The sequence below is a fragment of the Hippichthys cyanospilos genome, chromosome 9, assembly GCF_059441005.1.
Source record: "Hippichthys cyanospilos isolate Australia breed blue-spotted pipefish chromosome 9, RoL_Hcya_1.0, whole genome shotgun sequence".
Taxonomy (NCBI): domain Eukaryota; kingdom Metazoa; phylum Chordata; class Actinopteri; order Syngnathiformes; family Syngnathidae; genus Hippichthys; species Hippichthys cyanospilos.
Window position 1 is genome coordinate 23,176,888 of NC_142377.1, and position 18,856 is coordinate 23,195,743.

The window sequence follows — 18,856 nt, forward strand, 5'->3', positions numbered from 1 at the left end:
TAAACGGGGGCTAAACGTGCCACTCTAACCCGATGTCGGTGCTCCTCGATCGTATCTCGCAAAGGACGGAGTCGAGTCTCCGCGCCGACTATGAATTAGCTATTTCAAAACCGATTGAAAAACAATTGTAAGAGTAGACCGAAATCTGTGTTTTTTCTAACAAGAAAGCACAAGAAAAACAAAAGCAAAATAAATCAACTTTCTACAACCGCTGACTTGGTTTTGCGGCGTTTCTACAGGTTACGGCTTCATCTAAAACTGAAAAATAAACAACCCAGTGCATTGCGCAAGGCCGATCCCTATTTGATTGCGATTACACTTGGCGTGGCAAAAACAAAGGCTTTTCCCTGGAGGTTTCCCTCCGGCGTGGCCTCGCGCCCGCCCCGGTAAATACTTCACGCCGGCCTCAGGTCCATCGGTCGTCGGCCTGTCCCGCGGCCGGACCGGACGGGCCCCGCCCCCGGGCTCGTTCACCCAATGGCATTCGGGCCCCTCAGTGGCCCCGCGGACAAACTGAACTCGCCGAACGGCGCGTGACGTAACGCGGCCGGCCGGACGGCGGGGAGAAAAGCCGCGGCGTCCGCGGCGTCCGCGGCGCGAGGACCGTGAAGAGAAACGCTCGTTAGCGTATCGACGTTTCATTCTCCCCGTAAAGAGCTTATCGATCCTTGGCCGTTTTTGCACAGGAGGGCCCGGGAGAACAACGCGCATTCGGCGCTTCGCCCCTCCCTCCTCCCCCTCCGCGCGTAACTCCTCGCCCCCTCCCCTATCCGCTTGCAGAAAAGGAAGGTAAAAAAAAAGAAGCGGTTCTAGCGGCCAATCCTACCGCGGCTTGCTTGGACGCCCCCTGGCGAAAGCAAAGAATGGCTGCTTCTGGCCGATCGGCGCTCGTTGAAGACCCGACGTTTGCCGGAGGCTCGAATGGCCCGTCCCGTTCACCTCGGTAGCGGTGTTCCAAAATATAGCATTAGCGATAACGATTCTTACCGGATCGTTTGAGGCCTTCCGCACCGCTTCTTTCAGACGCATGCGAGGACACTTAGACCGAGTAGCCGAGCGCGAGTACCCGGTGCCAAACTCGAGGCCCGGGGGCCGCGCCGCCTCGGTTTACGAGGCCCGCCCGCAAAATCTTGATTTGACTTCAGGTTTCCGGCTCAAATCCCAAACTGGCAGGTCGCCTTCGACTTTGAAAAACGCCGTAGCGTTGCTTATCCCCCAGCGTTTCGGGGGATTTCTTTCCCGCCGTTCCCTCCCATCTCGAAAGCGGGTAGGGTAGGCGCGGGCGTGACCGACGCCTTTCAAATCGACTCGACTTCACGGTCACAGAGCGACGCGGCCCGCGCTAAGAAGGAGTTTGACGGCCCCGCGCAACTACTTTGCATCCAAAATAATCATTTTAAAGGAAGACCTAGCTCCTCCTCTTAGCTCGCGTGCGGGAAAATCCATTCCCGAGTGGGCCGGACCCATAAAGTCATAGCTTATATTTATGGAACTTTTAAAACGACCGCACGATTCTTTTTTCCAATCCTGAAAAGAGTGCAAGCGCAACATCGGGATTCATCATAAAAGACGGGAAACGCCATTCGTCGTAAAAGCTTTGCGATTTCTTTGTTTTCCAGCTCGTTTTTTTAGCGGTCGGCCGGCCGGCGGGCGGGCGGGATTAAAGCCGCACGTTTGACACCTGTGCTCTGTAGTATTTTCCCAATTCCGGATCCGTAGTTTGCGCCGCGGCGAGTCCCGGGAATACTCCAAATGAGTGGCCGCCAAAGGGTAATACTGCTCTTTGAAGCGCGCTGTCAATCCAGTCGGGCGAAATTGCGTTTCGCCACACGCGCCGCTTTTTTCCTCTTTCTTTTGGCGGTCGGGTCGACCAATCGTCAGTGGTCGACGCGGCATCCTGTCGAACGAATGATTGAAGGAAGGAATGAATGAATGGGTGAAGGAAATGAGCGACGGCCCTTTTTTGTTCAAACGCCTTTAGCGCTTTTGGGAAAAAGCGAGAAAAAAAGGAGGTCGTTGGCGCGGGAGGCCGACGGAGCTGAGCGAGCGCCGCCGTCCGCCGCCGTCCGCCGCCGTCCCGCTTCCTCTCCGGCGCTTCCGCCGCGTTCTCCGTCCTCCGTCCTCGGAAAAAGGCGGCGAATGGACCGACTCGCCGCAAAGACTCAAAAGCGAGCCTCCGCTTTTCGCGCTCGCTTTCTTTTGTCATCTCACATCAAACAAGCGCAAAAAATATAACGCCAATACCGCACTCCCCGGAAGCCAAATACAAAAAAAAATCTGCATTTATTCATAGCTTAGCAAAAAGCATTTCCATCTCATTTTTCAAAATTCAATATCATGATAAAACAAAACAGCCTCATTTGCAAATTATGATTGAGTTTTTTTTATTATCTCGAGGCCAATTCCATGAAGCGTACAAAAATACATTGATATATAAATATATACATATTTGCACAAACATTTTTTTAGATCAAAAATAAGTGTAGGCCTATAGCGTAAACATTATTTTTAATTATTTTGTCATTGTTTCTTAACATGACAGATTTCTTCAACACACGAGTGCAAAAAATAGAAGAGCCAATTGGATTGCAATAGAATGTATTCATGTCACGCAAAAACATTTCTAGCTCATTTTTTTTGGAAATGTCATTACTTCAAAATAAATGATAGTCTCGCTTTCATTTTTAAATGTAATAACACCTCGTTTGGAAAGCCTTTTCAAATTGTTTTTGACTGGATTTCCGTACGACTATCTCCGTAGTCCAATTCCGATAAAGCCTCCGAAAATGAAAACTGGACATTGCAAATTTCATAATCGGAAAAAATATTTCATGTTCGCACTTAAACATTTTTTGGAAATTAAAAAAAGTATATAACATCAACATTGCTTTCAATTTTTGTTCAATTGTTTCTTGAATAACACATTTCTTAAAGTATCGCGTTCTTAAATGAATGACGGTAATATTGTCCAAATGATGACTTTTTCCAAACGTCATCATCGATTTTTTTTCAAGCGTGATAACCCGTATTTACAATACTCGTATGTAAGTTTGGCAAATAAAATGAGCGCATAAGCATCTGTGATTGGCTGGCTCCAGGGGAAGGAGTGTTTCCCTCTCCCCTGATTGGTCCATTCCTGCCAACAAGACGCAAACATGCAGACGCGCACACACACAGGCGGTGTTTGAAGTTCTCCTTCAGTTTGATTCTTTTGATCCATCTTCTCAGCATTCCGCCCTCTCTCTCTGTCCGAACAGGTAAAAAACAAGGACCCCCCGAAAATCGCAACAAAGGTAACCCCCTCCATTCATCCACCTGTCGCTCTGTCCTGTCCCGCCATCCCCCCCCCCCCCCTCCCATTTCCACACGGAGGCAGGAGGGGGCGCTCTTTCTTCAATAACATGGGGGAGGGGGGCGTTCCCCTCGCCTTGCCCGGCCGGGTGCAACCCTCAAAGCTTTCCCGCCTTTGCATCGTGCGCGCTTACACTAACAAAATGGCCGCCAACACGCCGGCTAGCGCGGCTGCGCAAATCGATCCGAAAGGCCGGATCCTTTGCTCGGGAGGAAGGTCGAAATGAGGCATCGCGAAGCTTCGATGGAAACGCATCGGTCACCATTTTGAGCTCTTCCGTTAGCGTCGCGGTCTCGGCCACGTACGACAAGTCGTTCGGACCGTTTGGCCGACGGCTTTTTGGCCCCGAGGCTTTTTGCCACATCCCGCGTTGCTTGCGACAACCGCAAGCTTCACGCTAACACCGTGTGCAAAATTGAAATGCGGGGGAACTTTTTTCAGGGGAAAGCGCATTGATTTATTCATTTACGTTAACCTTAATGTTTGAAAGAAGTCATCGAATAACAAATTTGTTGAGAATTTGAATATATGGGAAGCGCGGCAGCAGTCTTGCCTTCAGATTCAAATGATGGGACTGAATAGTAGTTCGGACGCCGTTTTTTCTCCTTACTTTGTTTTGAGCGACCCAAATTATGAGCGATTGATGCGGACGCTAGAAAGAAAGAAACGTGACGATGCCGCATGCTAAATCATAAAAATGCATTTGGCTTTGAGCATATTTGAAACCCAGATTTCAAAACGCAAAACGCCGGGACGCTAGCAGGAACGCTCAGCTTAAACTAACGTGGGGGCCTTTTTAGTTCGGGGGGGGGGGGGGGTATCAATCGTAATCGGGTTCCTGCAAAAACAAAACAAAACGGAATTTACGTCATTTGCTCGGGGTGCAAATTGTAGCGCGGGTCTTTGAAGTATTGATGCGCCACCTGTGCGCGTTGCTTTGTGATGTCATCAGCGCGAGCTGAAAAGCTGCGCGCGGGAGCGCGGCGCGCCCCCTGCACTCAAAGCATCTGCCGCCTCTTGGCACATCCGTACGGACGTGGCCACACTTTTTTTTTTTTTCTCTCTCGCTCCGTCTCGGTAGCTTCGGTAAATGGAACTGGCGGGCCCTAGCCGCTATTAGCATTGTTGTGGACGGTGTCGCTCAGCTGCTCCCTGCTTGTCACCATTCAAAATGCTACACCAATCAATTGAGCGCACCAAAAAGTAAAAAAAAAAAAACCCTCATGTAACCCTGCACAATAAAAACAAAAATGGTAGTATATTTAATACAAGTGCGCCATAGCAAATTTGTTTAGTTTTTTACCTTGGCTTTTTAGAAACTAATCATTTCATTGGAAAAATATGATGAAGAAACACTTTCTGGTATTTTCTCCCAAAAAATCATGTATTCATAATCTATAGTACATATAATACGTAACATTTATATGTGCGCAAACTTAGGTAGTATATTCAATATAAGCCATACACCGCAGTGCAGTCAAATAGCAATTTTTTTTGGAATATTGGCCTTAAAAAAAATGAATGACGGTTGAATGGGAAAGTGGTTTTGTTTGTTTTTTTCTCCCAAAAGCATGTTTGTAAAATGAAAGGGTTTGGGCGTTGCACTCGGACGGCAGCAAGACGCGGACCGCTCCTCCTCTCTTGCTCCTCTTCTTGGTGGGTTCTTTGCAGGTTGTTGCCCATGGCCGTCTCCCTCCCCTTTTTCCCCGTCTTCCTCCTCCTCTTCTGTCATCCTCATGATCATGGTGACGGGCCCATCCCGCCCGCCCCACCGCCCGCCCGCCCCACCGCCCGCCCGCCCCACCGCCCGCCCGGCTGTCGTGGTTCTGCATCGCTGTGGTTTTCCGGGTGGTCCTTTTTCAGTTTGTGCTCTGTTTGTGGACTTGCTGTCGTTTTTCCTTTTTGATTGTCCCGCCCGCCCGACCCCCCCCCCCCCGCCCCCCGCCACCGCACACGCACACACGCAGACGCGTGTCCGCGCACGCGTCCCGCGCCGCCGCCGTCGGTCAGCGGGTCTCGGCGCCCGTCGAGCTCCGCGCGGCGTGCCGGAAGAAAGCCCCGCCGCTCCCCGCTTCCAAAGTCAACCGAGCCACAGAAAGCGGCCGTTAGTCCGGCGCCGTCCGAACCGAGGCCCGGGGTCCGTTTGCGGCCCTCCGGGGAAGCTGCCAAAGCCCACTCCCAAAATTTGCGCGAGGTACTGTCCAGCTTTTCCAAATATGCAATCGGGGATTTGTATACTGCGGGGAAGGCCGTCCAACATACGGCCCGCGGGCTGCTTCGGGCCCGCAAACGGGTACGGTGGGGCCCGCGAGATGATTCTGTAATGTCAAGTATCAAAATGAGCAGGATTTTGTATTTTTTTTTCATGAAAATCTTGAAATGTTTTATGATTAATGGCGACGCCGCGCTTGTAGTATTTTGGGCAGTATTCAGACATCCGAAGTTGTTGTTTTACAGTTATATCAATTTACAGTGTGACGTTATTGGCCCGGCCCGCTCGGGAATACGTTTTCCTCCGTGCGGCCCGCAAGCTAAGTGTAGGGCTTTTCTAAATGACCAAAAATGATGGTGATGTACGTTTACGACGATTCCTATTCCAAACCGTGGTGAGTGAAGACGATTCGCTTCTAGGAACAAGAATTTTAGTCAAAGAATTTGGAATGAGATGATTCCATTTTTCAATGAAGCATTTTAGGTCTTCCTGCTATATAGTTTGTCAGTGGTTTGCAAGGGCTTGATTTATGACTGATTTATGGCCTTTAAAAACAACCAAAGGGCAAAAAAAAAAATCAAGTGGCACACGTCCAGCGCTGCATGATTTTAATTTAGTTTAAAGGTTAGAGCTGTTTTCTGAGCCCCCCCCCCACCTCTGTCTTTTCCTATTCAGCCATCGATTTTTTATCGGAGGTCATAAATCAACCCGCGCGTTTTTGTTTTTGTTTTTTTTACGTGGTTTCCCCCTCGTCGGGCAAAGAGCTTTAAATTTGGACAAACTACGGGTCAGCAGACGACTCCGAAAAGTCCACGTAGAAAAACGTTTGAGGGCTGACTTCAAATGCTTTTATGGTAAGTCATCAAACTTGACCCACAGGCTCCGCCCACAAAGGTGACAAACACATCATGGCATTGGCGTCTTTGACAGACTGAGGCCAAAAACCAAAACCCTTGGCTCCCTGTGCCGATTGGCCTTGGCCCGCAGAGAGCTTTTTCGCGCCTCTGCTCATGATTGACGCGTCTCCCAAATTTGTGCTTTTCATCTGGGAAAACCAAAAATTCTTCGTTCAAAGCTGAATTATTACCTTAGGAAAAGCTCGGCTTTGGACACGCCCCAAGACGCTTATAACAAAAAGGGCCGACTTCCTCAAAGGGGCTCCAAGCCAGAACGGCGACAAATCAAAGCAGGGTTGAATATTGAAAAGAGGACGTTTGCTTCCACACCTCTTCTACTTTCTTCCTCCCGCTTCCTACTTTCCCTTCTCCCTTTGAACAGATAAATCCATCTGAACTGTAATATTTCTTGATGACATTTTTCATTCCTTCTTTTCTCTCTGTTTTGTTCTCCGAACTCGCAATGTGTTTTAAATGTCAAACAAAATATCAAGCCATACAATTCAATTTCCCTTCAAATGTGGAAAGGAATGGGTCTGTTTGGAGTTATGCGGTAATAATGGGGGGGGGGGGGGGGGGGGGGGTGATGTTTTAGGGGCAGGCCAGAATAGATTGCTGACATGTCAATTGGTTTGAAGGGGCAACCTTCATTTGCCTGTGCGGGGAAGCCAAATGCAGTCGCGCCTCAATTTGAATGCTCTGTGTTGTGCCTAATGCGTCGGCTGCGCTTCATCAATCTGGTATGTGTGTGCGCGCGCGCGCTTGTGTCTAATACAAGCTGTCGAAGCGACTGTTGATTGTTGTCATGATCAAAGTTCCTCTGCGCCCCGAAAGATTAAAAAAAAAAGAAAGGATGTCGCCGCTAAAAGCTGCTGCTTCCGCCCTGCAAAATTCAAAAACAAACAAAGCCAACAACAAATCAAACTTTTCCCGTCCTCCCCCTTCGCTCCTTAACCTTTTCCCTGCGTCTCTATCCCTCATCCGCACACCCTTCCTCCTCCTCCACGGTTTACAAACACGTGCCCCCCCCCCCCCCCCCTCCCCCGTCCCCCATTTTAGCCAAGACGCAGGACGGCATCGCGTTGGAGATCCAGCCGCTGAAGAGCGAGGATGCGGTGGAGTCTGAGGAGAAGGAAGAGAAGGAGGAGGCCAAGCCGGTCAAGAAGGTGGTGGTGCCCAAGAAGGAGAAGTCCGTGCTGCAGGGGAAGCTCACCAGACTGGCCGTGCAGATCGGGAAGGCCGGTGAGATGCTCGCAAAATGGCTTTTTTATCTATGCTGTATGCAGCCATAAATAAATAGAACTTTGTCCGCAGAAAAATATCCAACTTAAAGTGTCCTCTCTTGGGATGGTGGTAGAAATGCGCTTCTAAAGAGAATTCATGAATTTGACGGCTAACGAGAGGTGGCACGTGACAAGATGGCTCCGACCGTTCTAGTGTGGGGGACGGTCTGACTTTTTGCAATCGTGGAATCCAATAACCTAGTGAACCTACTGACAGAAACCCCCCTTGTGCTTAGTGTAACCCTCGGGAGGTTTTTCGCCCATCTCGTTTTCCACATCGATCAATCAAAATGTATTTGTATAGCCCTAAATCACCCAAGTCTCAAAGGGCTTGACAGATGAAAAGAGGTCATGTGGAGACCTCTTTGGAAAAGATACGGAGACATCTTTTCAGTGTAAGGTGCGCAACAGCGTCCCCCGTCAAAGAAGGGGAAGGAAAAAGTCCAAATTAGGGGAAAATCAGAAAGCTCCAGAAGGGACCGCAGGTGGGAGGAGCCCCCTTCCGGGCCCGCCGCTTCGAGTGGATGCCGCGTGTACCAAAGACAGAAACAATATAGATGACGGAAAACATACTGTGCTATATAGTGCAGTGATGTGTTGACAGCAGGCAAAACCGTCCCACATTCCAACCAAGTGGAGCGCAGATCTCCGACCGTCGCGGGGCCCAACGGAGGCGGTCAAGTCAACCCTCGGCGTCTAGCTAGCCCCCTCTCCGAGGGGGGCGGGAAAAAGGAAGAAAGCTGCAGACGGGCTCAATTCACTAAATGCTTTTCAATAGAAATGCGTTTTTAGTCGGGATTTAATGCCAAGGGATTCCACGCTCCCGTAAGTCGTCGCGTCGTTTCCGAATGGAATCGCTATCCGGGGGAAATTTCAGCTCCCCGGCGTTCCCTTTTAACGTTTTTCACTTGACGTAAAGCCAGACGGACAGGACCGTTTTTTTCCCCTTGTTTTGAAAGTGAATTTTCACGAGCGGCTGCCGGTTAGCTAACAGGCTGAGCCGCCTAACCTAAATGCAAAGGAGCGAGGCGGGGCGACGTGCGCCCGTTCCTTTCCGAGCTGGCGATCATTCAGGCGGACGCCGGGTCGCCGGCCACTCACTTTAATTGGAGCCGGCCCCTCCCCTCCCCTCCCAGCCCCTCCCCTCCCCGCCCCCAATCGGCTTTCGGCCCGGACGGGGGCCGCCCCTCTTATTCGGAGGACTTATTAAAAGGGTTAGGATGGGACGGCGGTCGGATTAGGACGTTGGCTCTCGCCGACCCGAACCACGTCAACGCCGGCTTCAAATTTGAAGAGCCAAACAAGACCTGGTTTGGGAGCCTTCGGGGGGGCCATTTACGTGTCAAAAGAGGCTCTACTCGAAAGATTCATGTTTGGAAATGACTTCCGTCAAGCGCCGCTGTACTTTATTTAAAACATTTACTGTAGTTGACTTTAATTTGCTGACGAGTGAAGACATTTTAATGAGCAATGTTTCGACGCGGTTTCTCAGGAGAGGAAGGAAAAAAGAGCGCAGAATAGCGCAAATGAAGCCAAAGACAAAAACGTGTCTCGGCCCTTTTTACGGTATTTTGCTCGGCCCTTTGATCTCGACATCAAAGGGAAAGCGCGGAAAGGTGAAATTTCACCCGGAAGGTGACGTTACGCCAAAGGTAAACCCAGTCGACTTGCGGGAAAGCGCCGGCCCTCGGCTAAAACGCCGCTGCTCGAATGCGGAAAAAGAAAAAGGAAGGCGTCAAAGAAACGGGCGCCATAGCGGACGGGCGTCGGCTCGAGTCGCTCACTTTCCGGCTGTCGTTTTGTCCGCCGCTTAGGTCTGATCATGTCGGCGGTGACGGTGATCATCCTCATCTTGTACTTCGTCATCGACACCTTCGGCGTCCAGGGCCGCTCGTGGACGTCCGAGTGCACGCCCATCTACATCCAGTACTTTGTCAAGTTCTTCATCATCGGCGTCACCGTCCTGGTGGTGGCCGTCCCCGAGGGCCTGCCCCTGGCCGTCACCATCTCGCTGGCCTACTCCGTCAAGGTCAGCCGATATCGTCAGCGTCGAAAGGAAAATGCGAAATACCCGGCGCAGGAAGGAAAAAAGTCGCATTTTCATTCATCTCGAGGTTCCGGTAACGCTTGGCGCTGAAAGAGTTGGCGTCCTATCGTTTTGTTGGAAACTTGCCGTCCCCGGGGTTTAGGGTTAGGGTTCGTTTGCGTTCTTCCGAAAAAAAGAAAAACAATATTCGAAAATTCAGTCAGCCATTCGCCAAAGAAATTCAAGCCTTGCATAATGATTCATCGATAATAAATATAATCGTTCTGCGTAGCTGAATGTGAAGCAATGAATTCGCCGAGCCGGCTGTATCCGCATAGCTTCATGCTAACAGACGATGGAAACCACGGGCTAAAAAAACTAGCATGGTCGACGGTGCGTTAGCTCGCTTAGGACGGCGCTCAACAATGACTGTAGCTTCCCCATCTCGCAGAAAATGATGAAGGACAACAACCTGGTTCGCCACCTGGACGCGTGCGAGACCATGGGCAACGCCACGGCCATCTGCTCGGACAAGACGGGCACCCTGACCATGAACCGCATGACCGTGGTGCAGGCCTACGTGGGAGACGCGCATCACAAGACCGTACCCGAGCCCGCCGCCATCAAACCCGACACCCTGGAGGTCCTGGTCAACAGCATCTCCATCAACTCCGCCTACACCACCAAGATCCTAGTAAGAAAGACGGGAGCCCGCGCTAAGCTAACCTAGCCTAGGTCTTGACCTGCGCCAAACTTGTAGCCTACGCTAAGCTAACGCGGCGAGTCCAAAATAGTCCTCGGACAAATGAGGACATCTCGTCAGGCCTTTCAAGTTTAAAAACGCGACTTTAGAAACCCCCCGGTTGATGTGACAAAGACGCTTTTGCTAAGCTAGCAGAGTAAACAAAGAGCCGTCGTTTTTATTTTATTCACAATTCTATTATGGTGGTTATTTGACATTACTTGATTTCAATTTTGTTTGCCCGAGTCTTTGACGGGACCCTTGGATGAACTGGTGTACTGTCAAGAAGAACGGACCGAAAAGCACTTCTCCTCTCAAATTTTTTCTCCGGCTAAGCTAACATCAGCGGCCCGGCTCTCGAGTCTGCTCTCAAATTTTTTCTCCGGCTAAGCTAACGTCAGCGGCCCGGCTCTCGAGTCTGCGCGCATCACGGTTGTTGTGTTTCAACGAAACGTTTTGGGATAGGTAGTTTTGATAAACGCGCGTACTTTAAAGGAGAAAATAACCATTTTTTCATTGGCTGATTGCTAAGCTTACACGGGCAGTCCGGATCTCCAGTTGGCGCGCATCGTTATTGTTTTATTGAAATCCGATGTTTAGTTTGTTCAACTTTGTTTTTGAATGAATAGTTCTGACAGGGCCCTCGCGCACTTCAAAGAAGCAACAACAACAACCGAAAAGCCGGCACGCGATAGACACCACTACTCCCGCTCTCAAATTTTGGCTAATTGCTGAGCTAAGGCGAGCGGCCCGGCTCCGGAGTCGCTCACCGCGCCGCCTTCTCCCTGCCCGTTCAGCCTCCGGAGAAGGAGGGCGGGCTCCCCCGCCACGTGGGCAACAAGACGGAGTGCGCCCTCCTGGGTCTGGTTCTGGACCTGAAGCGGGACTACCAGCCCATCCGGGAGGAGGTCCCGGAGGAGAAGATGTACAAAGTGTACACCTTCAACTCCTCGCGCAAGTCCATGAGCACGGTGATCAGGAACCCCGACGGGGGCTTCCGCATGTACAGCAAGGGGGCGTCCGAGATCATCCTCAGGAAGTGGGTGTCCTCCGTCCGCGGCGCCCGCGCCGAAGCCTTTACGGACGCCTTTGCCCCGCCCTCAGGTGCTCGCGCATCCTGGGCTCGGACGGGCTGCTGCGCGTCTTCAAGCCCGAGGACCGCGACGAGATGGTGCGCAAGGTGATCGAGCCCATGGCCTGCGACGGCCTGCGCACCATCTGCCTGGCCTTCCGCGACTTCCCGGCCGACGGCGGCGAGCCCAACTGGGACTCCGAGCACGAGATCGTCAACGAGCTCACCTGCATCGCCGTGGTGGGCATCGAGGACCCCGTCAGGCCCGAGGTGCCCGTCCCGCACGTTTTCCCGCGCCACATTTTCCATCACGCCGACGTGTATATTACGGGGCGCGTCGACCGACGTGACCTTTGGGCTACAAAGGTTAAACGGGCCGCGTGAGGGTCGTACAAACATGAATAAGCATAAATAGGACATCGGGGTTTGAGCAATTGTTATTTATGCCGCGTATCTGCTTCCGCTGGAGTATGAAAAGTGTTTGCGCTCAGGTCCCGGAAGCCATCGCCAAGTGCCAGCGCGCCGGCATCACGGTCCGCATGGTGACGGGCGACAACATCAACACGGCGCGGGCCATCGCCACCAAATGCGGCATCCTGCTGCCCAACGAGGACTTCCTGTGCATGGAGGGCAAAGAGTTCAACCAGCAGATCCGCAACGACAAGGGCGAGGTGGGCCCCCGCCTCGGCTCCCCCGGCGAGCCGGCACCCAGCGTCTTCTCGCCCGCTTCTCGCAGGTGGAGCAGGAGCGTCTGGACAAGGTTTGGCCCAAACTGCGAGTCCTGGCCCGCTCCTCGCCCACGGACAAGCACACGCTGGTCAAAGGTGGGCGTCGAGCGCGCCGAGCGGCGGCGGGCGGCGGCGGCGGGGCCGGGGGCTGACGCCGCCTGCGCTTCAGGCATCATCGACAGCACGGTGGGCGAGACCCGGCAGGTGGTGGCCGTGACGGGGGACGGGACCAACGACGGACCCGCGCTCAAGAAAGCCGACGTGGGCTTCGCCATGGTAAGCGCGCGACCTTGCCCCCCTTTGGGAAAAAAAGAGGTCGGGTCGCATCCCGCCGTCTCGTCGGGCGATCGATTCTGCCGCGCGTCCGTTTGAGACTGAAGCCAAGCCGAGGCATTTGCAAACAAGCGCCGGCGTGCGCCGCGTTCCAACGGCTTTGCGGTTGGACTCGCGCCGACAGGGCATCGCCGGCACCGACGTGGCCAAGGAGGCCTCGGACATCATCCTGACGGACGACAACTTCACCAGCATCGTCAAGGCCGTCATGTGGGGAAGGAACGTCTACGACAGCATCTCCAAGTTCCTGCAGTTCCAGCTCACCGTCAACGTGGTGGCCGTCATCGTGGCCTTCACCGGCGCCTGCATCACGCAGGTGAAACTGACGTTTGGACGGCTCACACTCAATTCCGTTATTCGGACTTCAAATACGATCAAAGACTGTAAAAGGCGCAGTTGAATCCAATTTTATGCAAATCATTTGAACAAATATATCATGAATCAAGTATATATTATCTCCAAAAAACGGGACGCGATCCCTGTAGACGAGGACAAAAAAGATCCCAGAGAGATTGGAAAATCCATCCTTGTGCAGTTTAGTTCCCTGACCAGAACTCTTTTCTGGTCCGTCATTTAGCGTCCTAAAAATACATTCAAATGAAATTCCTCAGTAGCATGAGAATGACAAAACATTTAGCTCAAATACATTGGCGCATGCTTATGAATTCATAAAAGTAAATACAATAACTATCCATAAGGGTCTCGGGAGCATTTTTAGCCAGGGCCGACCCGCACGCAAAGACCGTGGCGTCTGCGCTTTGAAAAGCAAAAGTGGCTACTTGTTCTTAATTGATGGCGTTCCGATTTGCGCGCTGGGAGCAAGGGAGCGTCTCCTAAAAGTGGCGTCGGCGACACAGAGCGAGCGGCAACAATAGTGAAAGGAGGCCTTGTTGGCTGGCGCAGGATTCGCCGCTGAAGGCGGTGCAGATGCTGTGGGTCAACCTGATCATGGACACGCTGGCGTCGCTGGCGCTGGCCACCGAGCCGCCCACCGAGTCGCTGCTCCTGCGCAAGCCCTACGGGCGCGACAAGCCGCTCATCTCGCGCACCATGATGAAGAACATCCTGGGCCACGCCGTCTACCAGCTGGTCATCATCTTCACGCTGCTCTTCGCCGGTACGCCCCCCTTTTTTCAGGACCTCTTTCCACCCGTGAAGCCCTTCGAGACTTCCCCCCCCCCCCCCCCCCCCCCCCCCCCCCGGCCACCGAAAGAGTCGCCTTTGTTGCCCGTTTTTGGGTCAGTAAGCGCAGGCGGCAAACGTGAATTTTGTGCAGGCGAGAAGCTGTTCGACATGGACAGCGGGCGCAACGCCCCGCTGCACTCGCCGCCGTCCGAGCACTACACCATCGTCTTCAACGTCTTCGTCATGATGCAGCTCTTCAACGAGATCAACGCCCGCAAGATCCACGGCGAGCGCAACGTCTTTGAGGGCGTCTACCGCAACCCCATCTTCTGCAGCGTGGTCCTCGGGACCTTCGCCCTGCAGGTGGGCCCCCCAAACGAACCCCCGACATGTACTCGAAGAGGCCCGATATTAGGAGAAGAAGTCCCGGGCGCCGACTCTGACCTTTCTTACCCAGATCGTCATCGTCCAGTTCGGCGGGAAGCCCTTCTCCTGCACGGCCCTGACCGTCGACCAGTGGCTGTGGTGCGTCTTCATCGGCGTGGGCGAGCTCCTGTGGGGCCAGGTGAGGCGCCGATGGGCTCGCCGCTTGAAAGACGGGCCCGCCAAACAGCCGCCCGCCGGGTTCACGCCGAGGACAGGCGCGCATAAAGATGCCAAGTCCGCAAGAAAGCGCGGGAGGCCCGAGGCCGGATACGCTACATGGGGGGGGGGGGGGGGGGGGGGGGGGGGTATCGGAATGTCCTTTTTAAACCTAGTGCGCTATTTTGAACATTTTGCCGTCATTGTCACGGTATTTTCAGCAATGGATGGCGCACTCCTGCTCGTGCAGCGCTTCTCAGCCCTGGGAAAAGGCTTTGTTTTTCTCATGTGTAGTTGCGATAAAGTAAGGTTCTTTTTTTTTTGTGCTTTCACTCACTTTGATACACTTGGCTGTTTTTTTCAGTTTGAGACTAAGCCGTATCCTATTTAAACGCCGTAAAAAAGAACGAACGGTTTCTGAAAGTCGGTTTATGTCGAGTGGGGCCGCGTGAAAGGTTTTCTCCTCCCTGCGCGGGTGCGATAACGTGAACGCGTCGTCATAATCCGGGCGAGATTTCAGCTCCCCGCTATCTCCTCTCAATGCAACGCGCTCGTAATCGGCACTTGACGTTCCGCCTCTGGTGCCCCCGCAGCTCATCTCCTCGGTGCCCACGCACCGGCTGAAGTTCCTGAAGGAGGCGGGTCACGGCACCACCAAAGAGGAGATCCACGAGGAGGAGATGACGGCCGACGCCGACGAGATCGACCACGCCGAGATGGAGCTCCGGCGGGGCCAGATCCTCTGGTTCCGCGGCCTCAACCGCATCCAGACGCAGGTAAGGGCCCGCCGAGGTCCAAACGGCTGCGGAAAACCTCCCGAGGGCCCGATGGCGCGGAGGGCCCGTCTCAGGTGGGCTTAGCGCAAGTCGACGGGAAGGATACGCTAGAACTTTGGAGAAGGCTTGGCCAAGCTGGGATTGATTGATTCTTTTTTGTCTTTCCCTTTTTTCCGACGTTCAAGTTTGAGGAAGAGTGAGTGAACTGGAAGCCTGTGTGCCATTTTCTCCTGAGCAGATGTTCTTATTTCACACTCTGCTGCCGCGCTCAAGCCAAACAAGCTTATTGGACCTTTTCGCTCAGTCGCCGCTCTACAGGGGAACTCTGTGTGTGTGTGTGTGTGTGTGTGTGTGTGTGTGTGTGTGTGTGTGTGTGCGTGCGCGTTACAGGATTGATTAACGCTCACTGAGCATTAACATGTGTCCACGGGCGGTCCCGTCCACTCCCAATGGGCTTCATTAGCCCGGCGCTGACTTCCCCCCCTCCCCGCACACCAACGCTTCTACAATAACAGCAGCCAGCCCCCCCCCAGGGGTTCCGGATTTCCAGTGGAAGCTCTGGTGTCATAAATTCCATAAAGAATGACAGCGCACCTGAACTTAGATTTGAAGGTTTTTGGTTGCAATTTGACGAAAACATTGAAGTTTATATTGACTTGCATCATAATTCTATTCTTTGAAAAACACTCGGTTCGTCTTGGCGTTGATCTAAGCAGTCTTTTTTTAGATAGTCCTTTCCACAAATCATCTATTTGGTTTTTATTTCTGATTGAAAACTTTGACTGACATTTGAGGGCTTTGTTGAGATTCCCTTTAGCGCGGCTCTATCTAGTGGATGCAACTGTAGCTTCTATTCTACGGTGAACCCGATATATGGAAGCGAATATACGCCATTTATAGAAGGTGCGCCTTATAATCCGATGCGCCTTATGCCGCGGGAAATACGGTACGGCCTATTTGTCTTGATGGGGTAGTTAAAGGGTTACGCGGCGAGAAAAAGATCTACAGTAAAGGTACTGAGAGTCATTTATTCTTTAGCTCCTGCAAAGAGGGATTTATACTGCCCTCTGCTGGCCGGCAAGCGCAGCGCATTGGCCATTTCGTCGCTTTAACAAAGCACATGAGTACCGGATGCTTTTCTTCCTCTCAAATACAGTATATACGCTACCGCAATTTTAGTTGTTTTGCGGACGGCTGGTCGACTTTGGAGCTTCCGCTCTTCAGCTTCGTTTCTCTGAGGAGGCTGAAAGAAGAGACGCCGCAGCGTTTTTGTCACCCGGGCGCCTTCTTTCTTTGTGCACGCGGCTCCCCCGAGGCCACAAAAAGCGGGCGCGCTAATTAGCGTCTTATCTCTCCACGCTCCTCTTCCTCCGCCGCCACCGGCTGGTCTTTGCGCTCCATCGCACCTCCTCCCTCGGGCTCTTCTCTCCCACGTCCCGTAGACGTACGTCATCTTAGCGCATTGGCGGCGGACGGTCGCGAGCGGGCCACAAAAAAACCTCACGCGGGGACCGGGCGGAGAGCGGAGGAGCTGCCCGAGACGTCGCCAAGACCCTACGGCTCGCCGCGCCCTTGATCCGATCGCAAAATATTTCAAGTGTGCGCACGTATGCGCTCGGACGGCCGGGGTGTACAGTAGTGCAATTGAAAAAAATGTTTCGCGGCGTCCTGGGAAAAACCTGCGGAACCTCGTCTGCCGTACGAGAGGTGGACTTTTCAAACGGCCCGTCCGAGGACGCTTTCCTGTTTTTTCTTCCATTTTGCACCGAGGCTCCTTTGGCTTCATCCCCCAGCTAACGTTTCCCCCAATGACTTTTCTCCGCGGCTTAACTTTCTTCTCTCTTTCTCTCTTCAGCTTTGTCTAACCCCGCCCCCTCCCTTGCGTCCTCCTTCAGATGGACGTGGTGTACACCTTCCAGACGGGCCAGGCGGCGGTGCCCGGCGCCCTGCGCCGCCAGCCCTCGGTGGTCAGCCAGCACAACGACGCCGCCGCCAAAACGCTCTCTAGTCCCACTCACTTAGGCCTTAGCGCCTCCTCCTCTCTCGGCAACTCGGCCGGGGCGGCCGCCGCCCCCGCCGCTTCTTCCTCCTGCGCCGCAGGCAGTGAGTCGGCCCGAGCCCAGCTCGGCTCTCGCTCGTCTTTCCCGGCGCCGCCGGCGGGTTGTCTGCGCGTGGCGTCGCCCTGACCGCTAAACCGGCCGCCCGCCAAACGCGGGCTCCGGAAAAAGGGACCCGTATCTATGCGCGATCCACGTCTCGGATCGTATCGGCGGGATAAACACATGGATGGCAGTTAGCGTGCGAACTAGCGAGCTAGACGTTAGCTACGTCCTTAACTAGTGGCCATATTGGCAGACGCCGTGAATGCGGTAGCTAGCTCGGGAACTAGCAAGCTAGACATCGGCTACCTGGTTAACTAGTGGCTTCGTGGACGTACTGTAAATACGCAAGCTAGACTCTAGCCACGTAGTTATTTAGTGGCTTTGTAGACAGCTACTGTAAATACCCTAGCTCTGGCTAGCGAGACGCTAGCTACGAATAGAACAAGAAGTCATCCACAAGGTTAAAAAAAAAAAAAAAAATCCGCTGCACGCATGGATTCACGTGCACAAGTTACGATGTTAGCCATGATATTTGTGACCAGCGTCACGTCGCGCAGTAGAAGTCGTGGGAAATAAATCCTCTACGACACGAGTGGAAAGCAAGCTGGTCGCGCAAAGGCAAGGCTGCGTATGCCTTGTAGAAATAATACAGCGGCGCCTCTCGCCACTTATTGTCCAGAACGACGGTCTTGCGTAATAGGACCGACTAAACGCCAACTAGAAAGAATCTGTCAGCCACCAATGCTTGCCATAGCCCTCGGTGAGCGCGATGGGAAACAAACTGGAAAATTCCACCCAATACCGTGCAGACAGCCCGCTGCTTGAAGCCTGTTTGCATGTCGTGCTGCTTTCCGCTTTCTTTGCCCTTCATCTTGTCACTCAGCGTCATCATCCTTTTTCAGCCATTTTTCATGGATTCTTGCTAACTTTGGAGGTTGGAGTAACAAAGCCGCAAAAAAGTTGTTTGCACCGCTGCCAGTTTGTGATTGTCACGTGTGTGGTGCACTTCATCCTTTTTCTACAAATGTCTAGTAGATGAAGCTGACAGCTAGCTTTGATTTCAAGGCGCCGTGGCGCTAGTGCAAAAGTTCATCCCGCACCACCGTGTCTTAGCTTTAACTGTTGTGGTGTAGCATTTTGAAGTTTAGCATGTTAGCTTTTGGTTTTACGTGCTAGAGTGTTAGCATTAAGTTGCGCACATTAGCATCTTTGCGCATTAGCTTGAAAGTAAACACGTTAACTTTATTCATGTATGTTTACCCGTCCAATCAAAGAAAGAGAAAGTCAAAAGGTATGCGCTAGCTTTAAATGAAACGTGCGCAAAAGTTGGGTTGAAAGCCATCCGTCGTCTTAGCGTCTTAGCTTTAGGTGTTACGGTGTAGCACTTTGAAGTTTAGCATGTTGGCTTTTAGTTTTACGTGCCAGAGTGTTAGCATTAAGTTGCGCACATTAGCATCTTTGCGCATTAGCTTGAAAGTAAACACGGTAACTTTATTCATGTATGTTTACCCGTCCAATCAAAGAAAGAGAACGTCAAAGCGTCTGCGCTAGCTTTAATTGAAACGTGCGCAAAAGTTGGGTTGAATGTCATCCGTCGTCTTAGCGTCTTAGCTTTAGGGCGTTTAGC

General features: G+C 52.5%; 1 protein-coding gene across 5 annotated transcripts in view; it reads left to right on the plus strand.

Moving 5' to 3' along the window:
* Positions 1 to 18,856, plus strand: part of LOC148419595 (plasma membrane calcium-transporting ATPase 1-like) — a 48,679-nt gene that overhangs the window by 22,404 nt on the left and 7,419 nt on the right. For 3 of the 5 annotated variants that reach the window (XM_088424120.1, XM_088424121.1, XM_088424122.1), the window contains exons 7-21: positions 3,258 to 3,293; positions 7,520 to 7,702; positions 9,558 to 9,772; positions 10,221 to 10,463; positions 11,309 to 11,550; positions 11,616 to 11,853; positions 12,075 to 12,254; positions 12,320 to 12,407; positions 12,481 to 12,587; positions 12,769 to 12,960; positions 13,548 to 13,761; positions 13,921 to 14,132; positions 14,227 to 14,334; positions 14,945 to 15,127; positions 17,023 to 17,230. In XM_088424120.1, coding sequence (XP_088280246.1) covers positions 3,258 to 3,293; positions 7,520 to 7,702; positions 9,558 to 9,772; positions 10,221 to 10,463; positions 11,309 to 11,550; positions 11,616 to 11,853; positions 12,075 to 12,254; positions 12,320 to 12,407; positions 12,481 to 12,587; positions 12,769 to 12,960; positions 13,548 to 13,761; positions 13,921 to 14,132; positions 14,227 to 14,334; positions 14,945 to 15,127; positions 17,023 to 17,230 — 2,649 coding nt within the window. The remainder of the gene's footprint in view (positions 1 to 3,257; positions 3,294 to 7,519; positions 7,703 to 9,557; positions 9,773 to 10,220; positions 10,464 to 11,308; positions 11,551 to 11,615; positions 11,854 to 12,074; positions 12,255 to 12,319; positions 12,408 to 12,480; positions 12,588 to 12,768; positions 12,961 to 13,547; positions 13,762 to 13,920; positions 14,133 to 14,226; positions 14,335 to 14,944; positions 15,128 to 17,022; positions 17,231 to 18,856) is intronic. The other 2 variants (XM_088424123.1, XM_088424124.1) reach the window with 2 other exon arrangements.